Source organism: Eucalyptus grandis, chromosome 7 (assembly GCF_016545825.1).
Source record: "Eucalyptus grandis isolate ANBG69807.140 chromosome 7, ASM1654582v1, whole genome shotgun sequence".
Taxonomy (NCBI): domain Eukaryota; kingdom Viridiplantae; phylum Streptophyta; class Magnoliopsida; order Myrtales; family Myrtaceae; genus Eucalyptus; species Eucalyptus grandis.
The window spans coordinates 59,587,158-59,608,314 of record NC_052618.1 but is presented as its reverse complement, the minus strand read 5'-3'; the positions used below and the strand labels follow the sequence as shown (position 1 = coordinate 59,608,314).

Below are 21,157 nucleotides of genomic sequence, written 5' to 3'. Positions count from 1 at the left end.
GCTATGAGGTTAGCATCGTCAATCGAGAAAAGCTAGCTCAAATAGAGAGATTCCGCCTTGGACCTTAAGGCTCCCAACGATGTCGCTTAGGCCAACCTCCGAAGAAAAAGCTCAAAAAGAGAGGAAACCTTTCTCCTTGAGGCTTTCAACAGTTTCTTTTATGCTAATCTCCAAAGGTATGAAATTCACACCTAAACCTTCTACTTTTTCCCTTGATATCCGATGAGCCACCACAGCAGGCTTGTCGTCTTTACATCTGTGTTCAAAACACATGATTCGTGCAGCATCGATTAACAATAGTGTATATGCTCGATATAAGAACATTTCTCGACTTGCTCTTAAGAGAAAAAAGTTACCTTTTAATCTATGGAGTTGAACAAAAATGGGAACTTACTTTTCTGGGAGGCGCAATGTGGGATATAGATGGTGCAAGATCTTTGACATGTCAGGATGGTGCATTACTCCTCCAACCATGCAATATCTGCCGCTGGCTGAAGAGTTTTCAAGAGCTTGAATATGTGCTCGTGCGACGTCTCGGACATCAACAAATCCGTAGGATGCATTGGGAAATTCTTCAATTCCTACATCATACGTCTTGATTAGTCCTATTGCTGACACTATTTTTAATGGAAAATCAATTTCCTTGAGCAACCGTGTTTCTTCTTGCACATGGAAATGGATTGCATCTAATTATGCAATTATGACATTGAATCAATCCTCCCCTGGTCAATCTCAGAATTTAAAAGAGATGCCAAATGCTGACATGATGTGTAGAAGAAAGAATCATTTCATGGAAAATAGTTCGTGTGACATAGAAACCATCAAGTAATACCGTTGAGAAAGTTCAATATCAATTCCACCGAGAGATTGACTGTAGGCTGCAAAAGAGGGCCAATCACATGTCCTGGGTTCATCACGACCAGGTCGATCCTCTTCTCTTTAGCAAATTCCCGAGCAGCCTTCTCCGCCAAGGTTTTGGAGAGCATATACCAAAGCTGAAAATAGCAGAGCCACAACAATGTGATGAACGAACTCACAGACAACGGACCAAGCTAAAGAGACCAACAATATCAAGAAAAAGCATCTTACTACCTTTGATTCCTCGCAGAAAACCGGATCTGAGAACCATGTTTCATCAACCACCACACCAGAGGTCAGAGGTTTTCCATTGAGCACTACTGCAGCCAAGGAGGAGGTCACAACCACTCGCTTGATAGAAGGGACTTTTGCACATGATTTGAGAACGTTTAAGGTGCCTCTGACTGCTGGATCCACTATTTCAGCCTGCAACATGAAGGAGGTCATCAGTACGATTTTGCCAAATCATCCGAGTAATATCAGATCACCTATCATATGAATCTACAGTACAAAGCGGACGGAACTGATATGTGCAGACACCTGGTGATCCGAAGCTGAGAAAACCACAGGTGATGCTGTATGAAAAACAGCTCCGCACCCATCGACTATCGAGTCAAAGGACCCTTCTTCTAGCAAATCTGCTTTAAACAAATGCAGCCTCTCCTTGGCCCCTTCAAGTGCCAGAAGATGTTGTGTCTTCCGTGAATCATCTGCTTATATGCACATACCAGAATGCAGAATTAGATCTGATAGATCACAATCTAAGTCCCTTCATATAGAATGACATCAAGTTATGAATCATGAAACATGCTAGTACTTGATCTTGAGTTGCAACATATCCACATCTATAAAAAAACCAGGATTAAGAAATAATGGATTCAAATATTGCAAGGGATTAATTCTTTAGGCAGTGAACTCGAACATGTTAAATTGCCAGAGCTCCAAAAGCACATAGACAAATCAGTATATGCGTACAAATGCAGTTATGCACTTCCAAATACATACACTCATATGCGAGTGAATCCAAATGGGAAGAGACGATTAGAAAAGCACACTTTCTGATAAAAACGGAATCTGGTAGAAAGTCTATGCATTGGAATGATTCAACTAAGAAACTGTGAATCATACTCTAAGAATAGAGTGCACCACCCAAGAATCCAAAAAAAAAAAAAAAAAAAAAGAGTTAAGAACAAGACAAGAAGATGAAACGATGAACTTACTGGTGTTGCGGATGGTCGCTTTGACTGTATAGCCCCTATGAAGCAGCAAGTTGATGAGCCATGATGCTATGTAACCAGCCCCTCCGGTTACACAAACCACCTTCTCTATTGTGCTCATTTTCCCTCTCCTCTCCTATCCTTGGAGCTGAATCTTCTACTGGTCCTTTGGATGGTCTATAACATTTGCATTCTATATTTAAGGAAGAAAAAAATCATCTATGATTGCTTTCAGATAATGTTCAACTTGAATAATTTTCAACATTCACATGTCTCACCAACTTAAATCCTTCAATCAGAGAAGATAGATGGAGAAACTTTGAATCATCACCTATTCTAGACCACAAGTGTCACACCCCAAAACTACAAGGAATGGGGATGACATGGCCAACCTTCCATGAATTATGTATATCTCAAGCTATATATATACATATCAGATAACTTAAACAAGTTTGTTACAACATTAGAGTTTCTATAATTCACCAAAAAGAAATATACATTTAAAACTTTACCAGTCCAACCACTAGCAAAGATTATATACACCACTTTCTTAAACCATACCCAAAATAGAACTCTCAAAAGTTTTCCAAAAGCGCTCTCGTCTTACTAGTTGCTAACCCTGGGACCTGAAACATGGAAAATGAATGGAATAAGCAATCATAGCTCAGTGAGTAGTATATATCACAAAAGCATATCAAGCTTCCACATTACTCATTTAAAACTCAAGGCACGACTCATTATCGCCAAACAAAATATGATAACTTGCAAAAACAAAATGTGTTAAATGTTACCTCAACCTAGCTATATCAAATAACCAAATTTTCCATTCATCCATAATAACAAAACCAGCATGAACTCATCCTATCTCATATCAATGGTTCATTCCACACTCAATATCCAAACTCAAGGCCCTAGAGGTGACTCCCATGAAATTGCGTTATCCTGTAGTACTTAGCCCTCGACCACATATAGCAATAGTACAAGACCCTAAAGGTGGCTTCCACGAAATTACGTTATCATGTAGCATTTAGTCCTTTACTATGCATGTCAGTAGTACTTAGCCCTTGACTACAAGACTCTGAAGGTGACTCACACGAAATTTCGTTGTCGTGTAGCACTTATTCCTTTACTACCACACATTTGATTTCCTCAACACAACACATATCATGTTTCAATAGTCATCACATAACCACATAAATTGATTATACCGAAAACAGCATACATAACCCTTCAAGAGAGATTTGTCGAATCATCTCACAATAACTCAAAATTACCGAGTACTATATCCATCAATATATAACAAATAGGTCCTCATTTCCTCACAAGTATATGTCGGTTAATCTTACCTTAGTACATGAGTTACACAAAACCAAAGATGACATTAGTACTACTCACCTGGGGATGCCCCAAAATCAAATAACGTGTGTGTTATTTGATCTTTCGATCTTGCGATCCTACCAAATGAGCGAGAATCAACATTAAGTTTTGGTAGCATGCCACATCAACCACGAAACAAACGGCTATATTATATCTAAATGTTAACAAAACGATTCCTATGGCTAATAAATTGCATACCCAAAATAATTATTCAAGCCGTTTGTAACACGACACTTGAGTGTAAAACTTAGTTACACTATAACTTTCTCTATCGAATCCCCTTATTAACATACTTATAGTCCATAGAGAGCCCTTCCATCATACTACAATAATCCCAACTTGACCGTCCCAAAATCAAACCGAAAATTAACAAAATAAGGACTCGAAACTGCTGGACGCACACTGTTCACGGTGTGTGGGAAACTTCAAAATTTTGTTTCTAGCAAACCGTAAGTGCAAATCACGATCCGTAAAATCCCACGGCTCCACGACACCCTAAAATATCATTTCTACAAAAATACGCGGCTCAACAACTCCAAAATTGGACTTCGCTGCTCTATTTTCCAAATATTTCGAATTGGAGCCCTAAACCAGTAAATTACTTCGATTGGAGGAAAAATTGGGCCTAATCTCTTACCGGGTGCTGCATTATAAAGTTGAGCCGGCTTGACGAGGCATCCGTGATATGCACGTGCCAAAAACCCTTCCTTCTTTTCCCCCTTCTTCTTCTTCTTCTTCTTCTTTTCCTTTTTCTCTCCTTTTTGGTCGAGGGAGCTCTCTACTGTCCTTTTTAACCGAGCCCTCCCCTCCCGTCCTTTTTACTTTTTTGACTTTTCAACTTATCTTTCTTTTTTCTTCTTTTGGGCCCCACCAGCCAAATATTACAACAAGAGTTGGGCACCGACAAAATTATCCGATCACTTGTGTCATGCTTGACTCAAAGGCAACTTACTTGTCTAAAAGGGCTACGTTTTAAGGAAATGTCTTTGGATGCCATGCCTACAGGAAAGATTCGTTTCAATCTAGCCCCATGTAATTTTTTCATTAATTTTGCGTAAACTACTATTAGACTATTAGTCAAAGTCACAAAAATAAGCTAAGGATTGAATTTAACCTATTCATGGGACTTATGGGGTATTTAATAGATTTTCAAATAGTCGAGCTCTATGCTTGTGCTTGGATTATCAATATTAATGCATATCACAATGAGTCTATCTAATATTTATATCGTATTTATTCATCATGGCCATGGATGTGGAGGGTACTTTGTTACTAGAATCTGTCATTCAATCGTAATGTAACTAAGGATGATGGTGTTCCGTTAACAAATTTATTTTTTCAATGATTGGTATATTTCTAAGAGGCAGTAGCTATCGATAGAAGAAGTCAAATTCTACTTTTCGTTCATGTACTTGCACAATTCTTTGATCAAGTGCAAGTACATTTAATATGTCTTATCACAAATTTTCTAATCAATCCCCACTGACACCAAATTTTGAAAAATCTAACTAGCTTGGCAGTTGTGTGACATGGATAAAAATTTTTCCCATGTTACATCACATCCATATTGGCTAAATTTCAACTATGTCATGCTACGAGTAATTACATTGGCTAAATGTTTCCAAACACGTTCATGGTAGGCATTCACATATTTGGAATTTTCCCTTATGATTTTACCACTCACATCCGGTAGTAGATTACTATTTTTTTAAGAAAAAATCTACAAGACGATTTTGTCATGAACTAGAAACTTGTCAATGAAACAATGATTTTATCATTTTCAAATCGCGTACCAGTAGTTGATCAAACAAGTGCTCTCAAATTTTTACATTTGTGGCCCAATAGTTAATGACTTACCAGCGAAATAATGATTTTATCTCCACATATCGAGGAGTAGATTATCAAGTACTTCAAAATTTTGCAAGTGGCCAAATTAATTAATTAGAAACTTATCACCATAATTAAGATTTTACCGTTCTCAAACATAATATATAGTAATAGATCAACGGTGCTTTAAAATTTAAAGTGAACACATCAAATAGTTAATGACTCATTGATAAAATAATGATGTCATGACCTCGTATGAACTAATGAATTATCAAATACTTTAAAATATTACAAGCGGATCCATCTACTAAGCGGAAAATTTCTAAGATGATAACTTGCTAGGCTAAAAGCAGGCTAAATTTTACATTTATGCCCCAATAGTTATTGACCTACCGGCGAAATAATGATAACTTGCATTTCATTTGAAGTCAATAAATTCTTCACTCTGCTAGGAACTTACTATCTTGTAATTTCACTGGGAAGTCACTAATTTCGCATTTGAATATTTTTTGTTTAAAGTGATAACCTAGTGAAAAAAAAAGAAAAAGAAAAAAGAGAAGGTTGATAATGTATTATTGTATTTATCATTGGTAAACTGTCAACATTTTGGTAAATCATCGTTAGTGCATTTGACCAATAAATTGTCGGTTACACTACTTTACAATAAGATATAAAGTTTACTAATCATATCATAAGATCACCATGCATGGAAAGTTGTTTGTTATTTGGAAACGAAATATTAGAATTCTGCGCAACAAGTTTTATATAATCACACTAATGAAACACATAAAAGGTTATGTACTAAATAAGGAAACAATACAATGTTTTCAAAAGGAAGGCAAGCAAGAGGAATACTACTTTCAGCGTTGCCATGCGCGTTTCTCGGCAAGATTCATAACAAGGACGAGGCAAACGTGGAGCGAGTGGTGCGGAATCTCCCTTTGTCCTTGGCCAATGGATTCCTCTCTTCAATTTTCTCTCGTCTTCCCTTATGTCTTTCTCCTGGAAAAGAAATACTTCACTTCCTTTGTAAATCCTTAGTTTCTGAGTATCTGATCTGGTTTTAGATGGTATGTACGTAGTCATCTTTTTCTTCCACGTAGCTTCTAAGGGAGTACACCGGAGATGAGGGCGTCCGATAAAATGCTAGCTCAACTTGGTCATTCGCAATATTACCCCAAGAAGATGCAGGTCTTTAGAGATTTCCGCAGATATTCTACACTTCTAGTTGTAAGTCATATCGGACTACAAATCACATGAAGAAACTTCAACCGGTAAAACTTGCTTCGTAAAGTGGATGTGGGTAGGTTATTCTGCACATATGAGTATGAGGGATGTGACGGAGGACAGAAAGCAAGGAACCTCGAATTATCAGCTAGTGTCGTGCTGTTTTTAAGCAGGTGCCTAGACCGAGATGAACCCCTTCTCCCGTAAAGATTCAATGGTGTCTCTTAGACTGATCTCTAAAGGAGTGAAGTTGACACCCAGAGCTTCTGCCTTTTCTCTTGAGTATTCATACTTCGATGTGAAAGGTTTGTCATCTTCGCATCTGCATCATTAGACAAACAAAGTGTGATTATCCTAGACATCTTGAGAAGATCAGTCACATGGAATCCAGTGGCTGTCTCAGACGGGCTTTTGTTACTAAACAAACAAGATGGCATTTACACCCCCTATTGAAATTGGTAGTAATTGATCAAGAATGTTACGATCGAGGGCTTGTGATATAAATGGGCGTTGAATGTTCACTTAGTTAAACTGGTGATACTCCAAGTTTGACCTTTTCGCACATTTTTCTATTGAACAGACTAATAAACAAACACGAAGATTCCTTCTGATGCTTCGAATGACTATGTAGTCCATGTTACATTTAATTACCTTGTATGGAATGTCCTGAAGCTGCAAATTTTTCTTGTCAGTCCTGAACTGATATTCAATGACCTTAGTAAGTTTATTGCTACTAAATCTCCAATTTCATCATAATCAGTGCTGTCCCTCTACTTCGTTCCAACCAACAAGGCCCATCATGTATTTTCTCAGAGGAAAAAAAGCGTGCTAATCCTTCACAGGCTGTTTTGAATGGCCAACAGTCAAGCAGCAGACAAGTTGGAAATAAGGAAGAGTAATTACAGAAAAAAGAACTTACTTATCAGGAAGGTGCAATGTTGGGTACATATTCTGCAAAATCTTCAAGGCGTCATGACAAGGTGCGACTTCTCCTACTACATAGTATCTTCCGCAAGCTGAGGGATTTTCAAAAGCTAGAACATGTGCATTCGCTACATCTCTGACATCAGCAAAACAATAACATTCATTTGGAAATGTTTGCGCTCCTGCATGATAAGCGTTAAGTTATTTTCGACATCAACATACACTTTGTAGCGGATATGTCACACCCCAAAAACTACAAAGAATGGGGATGACACGACCGTCCTTCTTTACAAAGGACGCAGCCTCAAACACAACCAACAAACTGATATTAACTTATATATATAAATATCAGATAAACCTTCAAATTGGTTGCAACATCAGAGTTTCTATAATTCATCAAAAAGAGAAAATATATACTTTAAAACTTAGACGATTCCACTAGTAAGGATCATTTGCACCACTTCCTTAAACCATACAAAAACAAAATAGAACTCCCCAAAAGTTTCCCACGATGGTGCACTCGCTCTATTCGTCACTAGCCGAGGAACCTGAAAAGATTAAAGGAGGAATGGGATGAGCAACCACAGCTCAGTGAGTAGTACATATCTTCTAAGCAGATCGAACAACCACTATGCATGTATACAAAACAATACCAAACTTCATAAGGCAACTCAATATATAAAATAAGTATTGAATCTTATAAGAGTTATTTCTTATCATCAAGATTTATAGTAATATGGAAAACTCATTTGAATCGCCATCAAAATTCAAGTATCAATGGTCAAACCCATTGAATAATCTCCATAAAAAAAAAACACATATCAATGGTCTATCCGTTGATCAATCTTTTCTCAATACTAACCATGGTCACGACACAACGCCCTGTGACAAGGCGACCAAGATTCCCCCCTTGGCAAGGTCTCCACCTACAAAGCCGGTGGCTACGCCCAGAAGGATATCCTAAACCTGGTATGCATACCCCAAAAACCCCTCATTGGATTCACAGTTATATTGAGCATAAATAACCATTCTCCAATACCAGAAATCCAATCCAAAAATCAATATCTTAAACCAAACAAATAACATTTTGCAACATAGCCCATCATTCATTTCATATCCGTTTCTCAAATCATCATAAACCTTTTTATAAATCAGTCGCAAAGCAATTTTATATATGTTTCTCCACAAACCTTGTATAATGTGCTTTTCAAAGATTCACAATCAACCAAAGGGTAGCAATTGCTCGATCCGGCTTTTATGCAATAAAAAGGCTCTTCTCAATTCAATATATATACATATACATATATATATATATATATATATATATATATATATATATATATATATATACTTCAAGACATGATTTTATAAAACCAAAGAAGATACATACCACTCACCTTATCGTCTACGACCAAACGACAAACGATACTTGTATCGTCAAACTCAAAGCCCTATCAAATAACCGAAGAATAATGTTAAAATCTAATAAAATTCTATCTCGACTACAAAATGACTAAGTTATGCCTCAACTCTAACAAAAGGACTTCTGTGCACTAACAAGTTGCATAACCAAAGCGATTGTTTAAGCCATTCGCAACATGAAGTTTAAGTACAAAACTTGATCGAACCTTAACTTTCTCTTCCGAACCCCGATCCAAACATACTTATAGTCAATAGAGAGCCCTTGACACATATTACAAGAATCCCAAATTGGTCATCCCAAAATCAAGCCGAAAAAATGACAAAATACGGGCCCAAAGTTGCTGGACGCGTACTGTTCACTGCGCGCGGGAAACTTCGGAATTTTGTTTAGGACAAACCATAAGCTCAAATCACAATCCGTAAAAATCCCACGGCTCCACAACATCCTAAATTACCATTCTTACAAAAATACGTGGCTCAACGACTCCAAAATTAGACTTCGCCGCTCGATTTTCCAAAAATTCCGAATTTGAGTCCTAAATCCAAAAATTACTTCAATCGGACAAACGAGGAGCTTGATCTCTTACCGGGTTATGGAGTCGAGTTGGCTTGGCAAGGCATCCGAGGCGTGCACGTGCTAAAACTTCTTTCCTTTCTTCCCCTTTCTCTTCTCCTTCTTCTTCTTTTCTTTCTTTTCTTTTTGGTTGAGGAAACTCTCAGCTTCTATTTAGCCGAGCTCTCTCCCATCTCCTTTTTTTTTTCTTGCGTTATTAACTTTTCGACTTCTTTTTCCGTTTCTTCTTTTGGGGCCCACTAGCCTAATGTTACATTCTACCCACCTTAAAAAAAATTTCGTCCTCGAAATTTACATATACTTCAATCATGAAACAAGTGAGGGTATTTGTGTCTTGCCTCATCCTCGAGTTCCCAAGTAGCCTCTCTCTCGGTGTGGTTTTGCCATTGTATTTTCACATAAGGAATAGTTTCGCCGCAACACTTGATCCTTTTTATCGACAATGCGAATAGGCTGCTCCTCATATGTCAAGTTCTCCCGTAATCTCAATGGAGTAAAGTCTAGCACATGTTCAGGATTTGGCACATATTTCAGCAACAAAGAGACATGGAACACATTATGGACACTGATAGTGCCGGTGGCAAAGCCAATTTATAAGCGACTTCACCAATTTTCTCTAAAATCAAGAATGGTCCCACGTACCTTGGACTTAACTTCCACGTGTGTCAAATCTCATTACACCCTTCGTAGGAGAAACTTTTAAGAATACGTGATCCCCACATTAAATTCTAACTTGTGTCTTTTCAAATCCGCATAACTTTTCTAACGACTTTGAGCCGTTTTGAGACGTTCCCGAACCAACCTAACTTTCTCTTCTGACTGTTGAATGAACTCAGGGCCAGTTAGTCTTTTCTCATCCACGTCGTCCCAACAAATAGGACTTCTGCATTTTCGGCCATATAAAGCTTTAAAGGGTGCCATCTTAATGCTGGAGTGATAACTGTTATTATAAGAAAATTCTGCCAAATGTAGATGTTCATCCCAAGAACCGCCGAAGTCAATGATGCATGATCTCAACATATCCTCTAATGTCTGGATCGTTTCTCCGACTGTCCATCTGTTTGTGGATGGAAAGCTGTACTCAAGTTGAGTTTAGTGCCCAATGTTCCTTGTAAACTCTTCCAAAAGTTAGACACAAACCTAGGATCCCTATCAGAAACAATGCTTACTGGAACTCCATGAAGCTTCACTATCTCATTAATATATCGCTTTGCCATATCTTCCATGGAAAGGCCAAATCGATATGACAAAAAGTGAGCAGACTTAGTCAATTGATCAACAATCACCCATATAACATTCTTATCACTTGGCGTCCTTGGTAGACCGACTACAAAGTCCATGGCAATATGCTCCCACTTCCATTTAGGTATCTCTAGAGGTTGCAACTGTCCACCTGGTTTCTGATGCTCAATTTTCACTTGCTGGCAAACTAAACATTGATCGACAAATTTTACAATATCCTTTTTCATGTTGATCCACCAAAAGTTTTCTCTCAAGTCCCTATATATTTTAGTGCTTCCCAGATGAATTGAAAATCTAGTATTGTGAGCTTCTTGCAGGATCTCCATTTTTAGCTTTGAGTCCTCAAGAACACATAGTCGACCACGAAACCTCAAGGATCCATCTACATGTAAACTAAAATCCGCTTGTCTTCCAGCTTCCATACCTTCTCTAATTTTTTGTAATTGTGGATCTTCATTCTGTTTCGCCTTAATTCTATCAATCAACATAGGTTGTACTTGAAGATTAGCTAGTTGAGCACCAAGCCGCTGCACCAACACCTCCAAGTCTAACTTTCTCATATCTTCAAGAATAGATTCTTGAGAAGTGAGCAAAGCTGCCATATTTCCAAATGATTTACGACTCAAAGCATCTGCTACTACATTAGCTTTACCCGGATGGTAATTAATGGACAAGTCATAATCCTTCAAAAGTTCTAGCCATCTTCTTTGCCTCATGTTTAGTTCTTTCGAGTAAAGATATACTTTAGACTCTTGTGATCGGTAAAGACTTCACATTTTTCACCATACAAATAGTGCCGCCATATCTTCAAGGCAAACACAACCGCCGCTAACTCCAAATCATGAGTGGGGTAATTTTTCTCATGTAATTTCAATTGTCTAGAAGCGTAGGCAACAACTTTGCTATCTTGCATAAGAACACAACCCAAACCTTCTTTGGATGCATCGCAAAAGAAATTACTGAAGCCGCCACTTCCTTAAGGTAGAGTTAGATTAGAGCCGACACCAGCCGTCTCTTCAACTCTTGAAAACTGCGTTCACATTGGTCTCGACCATTCAAATTTAACTTTCTTCTGAGTTAGACGGGTAAGTGGACCAGCAAGCTTTGAAAACCCCTCTACAAATCGCCTATAGTAGCTGGCTAGCCCAAGAAAACTTCTCACTTCTGTAACATTTATTGGACGATTCCACTTAACAACTGCTTCAACCTTCTTTGGGTCCACTAATATGCCATCTTTCGAGATCACATGACCCAAGAATTCTATATGATCAAGCCGAAGTCACACTTACTAAATTTGGCATACAACTTCTTTTCATGCAAAGTTTGCAAGACAAACCTCAAGTGTTGTTCGTGTTCCTCTAAACTCTTCGAATATACTAGGATGTCATCAATGAACACCACAATAAATTTGTCTAGATATTTCCTGAACACTCTGTTCATCAAGTCCATGAAGGCAGCAGGTGCATTTGTTAATCCAAAAGGCATGACGAGAAATTCATAATGGCCATACCTTGTTCGAAAGCAGTTTTAGGCACATCATCTATCTTTATCTTCAATTGATGATACCTTAACGAAGGTCGATCTTGGAAAATACCCGAGCTCCCGAAGTTGATCAAATAAATCCTCAATCCAGGGCAAAGGATATTTGTTTTTGACCATTACCTTGTTAAGCTCTCGGTAATCTATGCAAACCCGCATACTACCATCCTTCTTTTTCACAAATAGAACAGGAGCTCCCCAAGGTGAAACACTAGATCTGATGAAACCCTTATCCAAAAGCTCTTGTAGCTGCGTTTTCAATTCTTTCAATTCAGTGGGTGCCATCCGATATGGTGCCTTAGAGATTGGTGCTGTACCGAGCATCAATTCAATACCAAACTCAATTTCTCTATCAAGAGGCAAGCCCGGTAAATCCTCGGAAATACACTTGGAAACTCTCTAAAACAGAACATCTTCCAACTTTACTATGACCTTACTTGTGTCTTTTACACAAGCCAAATAACCATAGCAACCTTTTTTCAAAAGTTTCCTTGCTTGCAAAGCCGAGAACAACCTTGGAGAAGTGTTTTGACAACTTCCCGAAAAAGAGAATTCGGGTTGATTCGAAAGTCTAAATATCACTTTCTTTGAAAAACAGTCAACAATAGCACGATAGGTAGATAACCAATCCATCCCTATAATAACATCGAAATCTCGAATATTTAACTCCACTAGATCCACAGGCATTTCAACATTGTTAATCCGAATCACACATCTCTTGAACACATGATGACCAACTAAGAAATCGCCAGTGGGAGTATCAACACACAATTCACATTCAAGAGGGTCTGGCAACACATCAAGCTTCTTTGCAAATTTAGTTGAAATGAAGGAGTGCGTAGCACCGGGGTCAAATAATGCATAAGCACAATGTGAGGCAATAGAAATATTACCTGCAACAACTGCGTTAGATGCTGCCGCATCCTCCTTCGTCATTGTAAAAACTTTCCCACTTGTACTTTGCCTTTGTTGGTTCTCTTGGGGCCTACTAACGAAAGGGGTATTCCTCCGCCTGAAACACTGGTGTGCTAGGTGCCCTTGTCGCCCACATAGATTACATGATCTATTGCCAATAGGAGGATTCCTTCGTGTAGGACAATCTCGCAGCATGTGTCCCGCTTTCCCACATGAGAAGCATACTCCAATTTTCCGATAACACTCACCGTGATGATAATTTCCACATGTATTACAAGGGCCTTGGTTACTTGGATTTTTGAACTGTCCTGGCCGGCTGAAACCTCTTCGCCTTCCACTACCATCAGTATGGCTACCTTGCACATTTGTGGGCTTAAACCTTTTGGGTTGAGGCGCTCCTTGTGTGCCGTGCTTCAGAATGCTTTGTTCCACCTTGATTGCTCGTTCTAGCACATCCTTATAAGTTGTTAATACAAAAGGTGCAAGTGTGGAATTAATCTCAGGTCGGAGCCCTCTTAGGAAATGGTCGGCCTTATCTTCTTCATTTGCTACCAAGTGTTCGGCAAATCTACTCAACTGATTAAAGCGGACTGAATATTCTAAAACTGTGGAGTCACCCTGAGATACATGTACAAAGTCACCCTTCATCTTTGCCTGGAATGACTTTGGGAAGAATTGAGCATTGAACGCCTTTTTAAAGTCCTCCCAGGATATAATAACATCCCTACCTCCAAGACTTGGCTTCATTCCATCCCACCAAAACTCGCTTCACCTTCCGTATTGGGTGGCAAATTTAACTTTCCGATCCTCGAGAACCTCTTCAGCTTCAAAGATCCCATCAATCTTTTAATCCAACGCTCGCCCGCGAGAGGATCAGCTTTCCCATCAAAAGTGGGTGGTTTCGCCTTTCTAAAATGGGCAAAAGTGCTGAACCGGTCGCTCCATCTCTAGTTAATTCCTTTGCTTGGTGATACCAATGGATCATTGCTTGTTCAAATTCAGTTGAACGGGTTGGCTCTTGATCCTCTTCTCTGACTTCGTGCAAGTCAGGACTCCTATCATAGTGGTCCTCAAGTCTCCTTCTCAAAGACGCACCTTGAGAAGCTTGAGGCATGTCTCTAGCCTCAGGGGTAGCGACTCGCTTGCCTTTGCGACTCCTACGAAGTGAGGCAAGTGTCTCAGAGTCGGTACTCATGATCACCTGAATCCAAGAATGAAACTACATCTTAGAATCTAAAAAACTAACGCAAAAATAAAATCTATCACACAACCTCACAACGTCCCATAACTACACCCAAAAAGATCAAAACTTAGGCTCTGATACCAATATATGTCACACCCCAAAAACTACAAAGAATGGGGATGACACGGCCGTCCTTCTTTACAAAGGACGCAGCCTCAAACACAACCAACAAACTGATATTAACTTATATATATATATATATATATATATATATATATATATATATATATATCGAGATAAACCTTCAAATTGGTTGCAACATCGAGTTTCTATAATTCATCAAAAAGAGAAAATATATACTTTAAAACTTAGACGATTCCACTAGTAAGGATCATTTGCACCACTTCCTTAAACCATACAAAAAAACAAAATAGAACTCCCCAAAAGTTTCCCACGATGGCGCACTCGCTCTATTCGCCACTAGCTGAGGAACCTGAAAAGATTAAAGAAGGAATGGGATGAGCAACCACAGCTCGGTGAGTAGTACATATCTTCTAAGCAGATCGAACAACCACTATGCATGTATACAAAACAATACCAAACTTCACAAGCCAACTCAATATATAAAATAAGTATTGAATCTTATAAGAGTTATTTCTCATCATCAAGATTTATAGTAATATGGAAAACTCATTTGAATCGCCATCAAAATTCAAGTATCAATGGTCAAACCCATTGAATAATCTCCATAAAAAAAAAAAAAAAACACATATCAATGGTCTATCCGTTGATCAATCTTTTCTCAATACTAACCATGATCACGACACAAAGCCCTGTGACAAGGCGACCAAGATTCCCCCCTTGGCAAGGTCTCCACCTACAAAGTAGGTGGCTAGGCCTAGAAGGATATCCTAAACCTGGTATGCATACCCCAAAAACCCCTCATTGGGTTCACAGTTATATTGAACATAAATAACCATTCTCCAATACCAGAAATCCAATCCAAAAATCAATATCTTAAACCAAACAAATAACATTTTGCAACATAGCCCATCATTCATTTCATATCCGTTTCTTAAATCATCATAAACCTTTTTATAAATCAGTTGCAAAGCAATTTTATATATGTTTCTCCACAAACATTGTATAATGTGCTTTTCAAAGATTCACAATCAACCAAAGGGTAGCAATTGCTCGATCTGGCTTTTATGCAATAAAAATGCTCTTCTTAATTCAATATATATACATATATATATACTTCAAGACATGATTTTATAAAACCAAAGAAGATACAGTACCACTCACCTTATCGTCTACGACCAAACGACAAACGATACTTGTATCGTCAAACTCAAAGCCCTATCAAATAACCGAAGAATAATGTTAAAATCTAATAAAATTCTATCTCGACTATAAAATGACTAAGTTATGCCTCAACTCTAACAAAAGGACTTCTGTGCACTAACAAGTCGCATAACCAAAAAAGCGATTGTTTAAGCCATTCGCAACATGAAGTTTAAGTGCAAAACTTGATCGAGCCTTAACTTTCTCTTCCGAACCCCGATCCAAACATACTTATAGTCAATAGAGAGCCCTTGACACATATTACAAGAATCCCAAATTGGTCATCCCAAAATCAAGCCGAAAAATGACAAAATACGGGCCCAAAGTTGCTGGACGCGTACTGTTCACTGCGCGCGGAAACTTGGAATTTTGTTTCGGACAAACCATAAGCTCAAATCACAATCCGTAAAAATCCCACGGCTCCACAACATCCTAAATTACCATTCTTACAAAAATATGTGGCTCAACGACTCCAAAATCAGACTTCGCCGCTCGATTTTCCAAAAATTCTGAATTTGAGTCATAAATCCAAAAATTACTTCAATCGGACAAACGAGAGGCTTGATCTCTTACCGGGTTATGGAGTCGAGTTGGCTTGGCAAGGCATCCGAGGCATGCACGTGCTAAAACTTCTTTCCTTTCTTCCCCTTTCTCTTCTTCTTCTTCTTCTTTTCTTTCTTTTCTTTTTGGTTAAGGAAACTCTCAGCTTCTATTTAGCCGAGCTCTCTCCCATCTCCTTTTTCTTTTTTTTTCTTGCGTTATTAACTTTTCGACTTCTTTTTCCGTTTCTTCTTTTGGGCAATTTAAAACTTCTTTTTCCGTTTCTTCTTTTGGGGCCCACTAGCCTAATGTTATAGGATATTTATAAGATTTTTCGTTTCTCTGTTCCAAACTTGGAAACTTACAATCAAAATGCGTGGGAAAAGGTCTCATCAATGAATGGCATTAGTTTATATGTAAGAAGACACATGCACCATGTGTAATATGTAAAGCACAACCGCCCTCCTACTTTAATTGCAAACCAGACGTACCTAACATGGATCAGACTATTTGCCAGAGTCATAAGAATTTGAACATAGGATCATCAGACTAACTTTTCAAGAACCAAAAAGGGGTAAGTCCACGTGGAATAGCAAAATAGTCATACATCCGTACCATTAACAAAGTTCAGTATCACCTCCACACTGAGATTAACAGTGGGCTGCAGCAAAGGGCCAATGACAATTCCTGGGTTAATCGTGACCAAGTCAATCTCATTCTCCTTTGCCGATTCCCAGGCTGCCTTCTCTGCCAAGATTTTTGAGAGAACATACCAAAGCTGAACAAGGAAGAACCAAACTTATAATGTAAGTATCTTTTGCCTCAGCTCAATTACCTTTGACACGACATGGACTGGGTTCAACATAATCAAAGGAATTCCAAGATTACCAGTATTGTGAAGAAATTACGGACAACCAACCTTAGATTTCTCACAAAATTCTGGATCTGAAAACCAAGTCTCATCAACTAGATCACCAGACGTCAGAGGTTTTGCAATATACGAGACCGTAGCAATAGAAGATGTCACCACCACTCTCTTGATAGAAGAGACTTTGGCACATGACCGCAAAACATTAAGGGTGCCTTTTAGGGCAGGATCAATTAATTCAGCCTAAATTATCCAAGAGAAAACAAAATCATTCAGAACAGAACCTATTGGAACTATCAGAAAAAATTGAAACTCCTTGTGTTGGATCACTAGAAACTGATTGCTGGAGCACAAGCAAGATCATTAGAGAAGTCCCCTATACATGGATAATGGAATGGAGTGAAATGTAAACAAGTTATGTAAAAACCAAGGACAACATTGCAACAGAGACGAGTATGAGGCACGAAGGATGGCTGAACTGACAAGATACAAGTACCTGGGGGTCAGCAACTGAGAGCAAGACGGGTGATGCAGTATGAAAAACGCCTATGCACCCATTGACTACTGAGTCAAAGGACCCTTCTTCCAGCAAGTCCGCTTTAAATAATTGCAGCCTCTCCTTAGCCCCTTCAAGTGCCAGAAGGTGTCCTGTCTTCTTTGGGTCATCTGTAACACACAACAAGAATGAAAATTACTCATTTAAGGGGTTGGAATCCAGAATTCTAGTGGTCACCCACATTGACATACTAGTAAAATCCCATCATCTGTGGCCAAATGGGCAGAAAAAGATAAGTTACATCTTTCTTGGATGAACTTGCTTCTGGCTCAAGAGGTAATTAATGACTTTACTTGCATCATTTAGTTGATTTGCAGAGATCTAATGGTAGATTTTAGCTGCTAGATGGTGTTTTTGTAGTGCTGAAATGAAGAGCTTTAGACTCTAAAATTTCATTAAGGCGCCCCCGCATACTTGGTGAAATCTACATGGTGTCCCAATGGATGAAACATGGCCTAGTATCTCGTAGAGAACATTGAATAGAATTACCAAGAAAATAAATGTAACTGTAAAAAAATAATGGGTCCCGGTAACATTTATTTCATCGAGGACGATTCTAGTTGTTTCCACCGCATGGTTTATCCGTTATTTGAAGGATGCAGGAGCACGAAAACACTGATAGAGAAGATATCAAGAGAATAGAGATGGCAAGTTTACTTGGGTCTCGCATGGTGGCTTTAACAGTGTAGCCACGCTGAAGCAAGAGCTTGACCACCCAAGAAGCTATGTAACCTGCCCCTCCAGTCACACACACCACTTTCTGCTTCTCTTCTCTCGTGCTAATCTTCTTCTTCTTCTTCTTCTTCTTCTCTAATTAGCTGCTAAATTTTGCAATTCGTACTGATCTTCTGTGAGCGATGGGTGAGAGATAAGCAGCCTTCCCTTATCCTGGTGGCCGTGCCTTCTATAAAGATGGTGACCCTGTAAAGATCAGGTCTGATCAAAGGAGGCCAGGATAAGGAGCGGCAGTCAAGTTAACCGGGGTCTCGCACGGGCAGGAAGGAACAGAATTGTAAATCGAATTAGAGGGACTTTTCCTAAATGAGAACGTTTAGCATTGAAACTCACATTATTAAGAGTGCTCAAGTGAGAGCACTACCAAGATAACTGACTTACATAAAAATGTACACCTATAAGCAGAAAACAAAACCGTGAATGCCAATCACTTGTAGGTTGTTGTAGAGGATAAACCTTAGTAGTGCATATATACCAATAATGTCACAGTCACGTATCACGTGAAGTTATGCAGTTCTAATTGAGGACTAATCATGTGTCCTGACTTTATCATGACGGGTCAATCTTTGTGCTCTTTAGCAATTTCAAGCTGGCACCTCAGCTAAGGTTTTGGAAAGCACTTACCAAAGCTGAAAATAGAAAGACCGTATTAATGCAATGAAATAACTCATGCACTTATCACAAAAGTAACCGACGTCAACTTGATGACCCTGCCTCATCTGGCATTCTAGAACCACCACTTAAAGAGATAGGTAACTAAATTTTTAGAGTAATACAGAGGTCTTAAATAATGAGAAGCTTATTGTCCAAAAAAAAAAATAATGAGAAGCTTTTTAGTTATGTGCCTATATCAGAAAAATACATGGGAGCACGTTCATATGCGAGAAGGTTGAGGAACTAATCAAATAGGTAAACATCACACCCTTAAGGCAAGAGAGAAGCATTTCTCGATCGCTTGGCACTACAGTGAATCAATTCAAGCCATCGAGTGAATATGTTTGGCATTGATATTTTATAGCATCAGCTCGTGTTCCAAATCATCTAAAAATCAATATGTTGGCAATTTTCCAACTAGAAAGAAAAAATGTTGAAGATCGTGTAGGGTATGACAGACCAAGCAAAAGAGACCAACAATGTCGAAAAGAACAGTCTACTTACAGGCCTTCGGTTCCTAACACAAAACCGGATCGGAGACCCTGTCTCATCAATTACCACAGAGGTCAGGAATTTTCTACTGCAGACAAGCGAGGCCATGGAGAATGTCACAACCACTCTCTTGATTGAAGGGACGTTTGCACATGATTTGAGAATATTTAGAGTCCCTCTGGCTGTATCTACTATTTCAGTCGGTAATAAGATTAGAAGCTCATCAGATAAACTTATGTTGAATTACCTAAGAAATATTATATCATTTGCCATTTGATTAACTGCAAATACAAAGGACAAGTTGAAACGAACTAGAATTTTGGAGATACAATACTGAAGATGTAGAGAAATGACGGATAACAGCAAGATACAGACGCCTGGGGGTCAGCCACTGAGAAAATCACCGGTGATGCTGTATATAAAACAGCTTCGCACCCATCAACTACCAAGTCGAATTACCCTTCTTCCAGCAATTCTGCTTTAAATAAATGTACTCTCTCCTTAGCCCCTTTGAGGGCTAGAAGAACTCATGTCTTCTTTGAATCATAAGTTTAATTGCACATGCAAGAACAAGATTTAATTTGGCTGATCAAAATTGCTGTAACTCTCAGTCACTAGACTGCAATTATCAAGTTATGATGTTGGCTCAGTATTTGATTCGCTCAAGTGGTCACATATGATCGTACTGCAAGAGATCTAATTTTCAGGCAATCAAATCTGGACGACTTAATGTAATAGGCAACCTGAAAGCCCAAAGGCAAGCAGATGTATGCATACGCGTGAACACAACTGCCCACAAATAACACTTGGATATTACATGTCTGAGTTTATCCAAAAGGGAAGAGATGATTAGGAAAGAACAGATTCATGTTATGAAGATTTTGTTACACATTTTGTATTGTCTAAAATGTTTCAACTAAGAAATTGCAAACCATACTAATACTAAAATGAACAGACTGAATATTCAAAAGGTTCAAGATTCTGAAGATTAGAGCATGAAAATAAAGTTGCATAAACTTATTGGGATTGCAAACAGTTGCTTTCACCATATAGTCAAGGTGGAGCAACAACTTGACAAGCCAGGATGCTATGTAACCGGACACTTCAGTTACGCGTCCGACCTTTGTTGTGGTACTCATCCATCCTCTACTCCTCTTTTTGGCATTGAATCTTGAACAGGGGCTTGGAAGAGAGTATGCTGAGAGCAATTCATATTAAAGGCAAAAAAGATTCTCTTTACTAAGTTTAGAAAATCTTTAGTTCTGCAAGTGTTTCAAATTTGTTAGTCTAACAATCTTGTATGAGGCATTGACAAATTCTTTTATTTTTCCACAAAAGCTAGATGAGGAAACTTTGATGAATCCCCAACTCTTATTCATATGTCAAGCCTTGCATGGCTCAATGTAAGTCAATTTCATGAAGAGGTTTTCTTCTTTTACCAAAGGAAAAGATGAGCTATATAAGATTGCTTTTCAGGGGCACAAAAAAAAGAAAAAGAAAAGAAAAGAAAAGAAAGCTAAGTCCTGCATCAAGTTGATATTTAATTCACAACCATAGGAGCTGTTTCATCTTGAATGGCAATGATCAACTTTACCCAATTAAAAGCCAACAGATTTGATCTGGTTCGCACTGGTCTTCTGTTTGCGTTTGGTGAGAGTGAGGA

General features: G+C 38.6%; 2 protein-coding genes across 3 annotated transcripts; both read right to left on the bottom strand.

Moving 5' to 3' along the window:
* Window positions 1–111: 111 nt before the first annotated feature.
* Window positions 112–2,790, bottom strand: LOC120295467 (phenylacetaldehyde reductase-like). 2 transcript variants are annotated; one of them, XM_039316645.1, is made up of 7 exons: window positions 2,782–2,790; window positions 2,079–2,181; window positions 1,399–1,568; window positions 1,093–1,284; window positions 833–995; window positions 395–581; window positions 112–256 (listed from the first exon to the last, which is right to left on the bottom strand). In XM_039316645.1, exons 1-7 carry the CDS (start codon window positions 2,788–2,790, stop codon window positions 112–114), a joined length of 969 nt encoding a protein of 322 aa, XP_039172579.1. The 2 variants fall into 2 exon arrangements, with proteins under 2 accessions (XP_039172579.1, XP_039172578.1); XM_039316644.1 differs by lacking the exon at window positions 2,782–2,790 and having other exon boundaries at window positions 2,079–2,263.
* A 3,787-nt stretch (window positions 2,791–6,577) lies between these two features.
* On the bottom strand, window positions 6,578–20,637 carry LOC120296255 (phenylacetaldehyde reductase-like). Its single transcript, XM_039317997.1, has 7 exons — window positions 20,616–20,637; window positions 18,271–18,423; window positions 17,554–17,723; window positions 17,109–17,300; window positions 16,805–16,967; window positions 7,426–7,612; window positions 6,578–6,828 (listed from the first exon to the last, which is right to left on the bottom strand). The coding sequence occupies exons 1-7, from the start codon at window positions 20,635–20,637 to the stop codon at window positions 6,684–6,686; spliced, it is 1,032 nt and encodes a 343-aa protein (XP_039173931.1). The 3' UTR covers window positions 6,578–6,683.
* Between the last annotated feature and the right edge of the window lie 520 nt (window positions 20,638–21,157).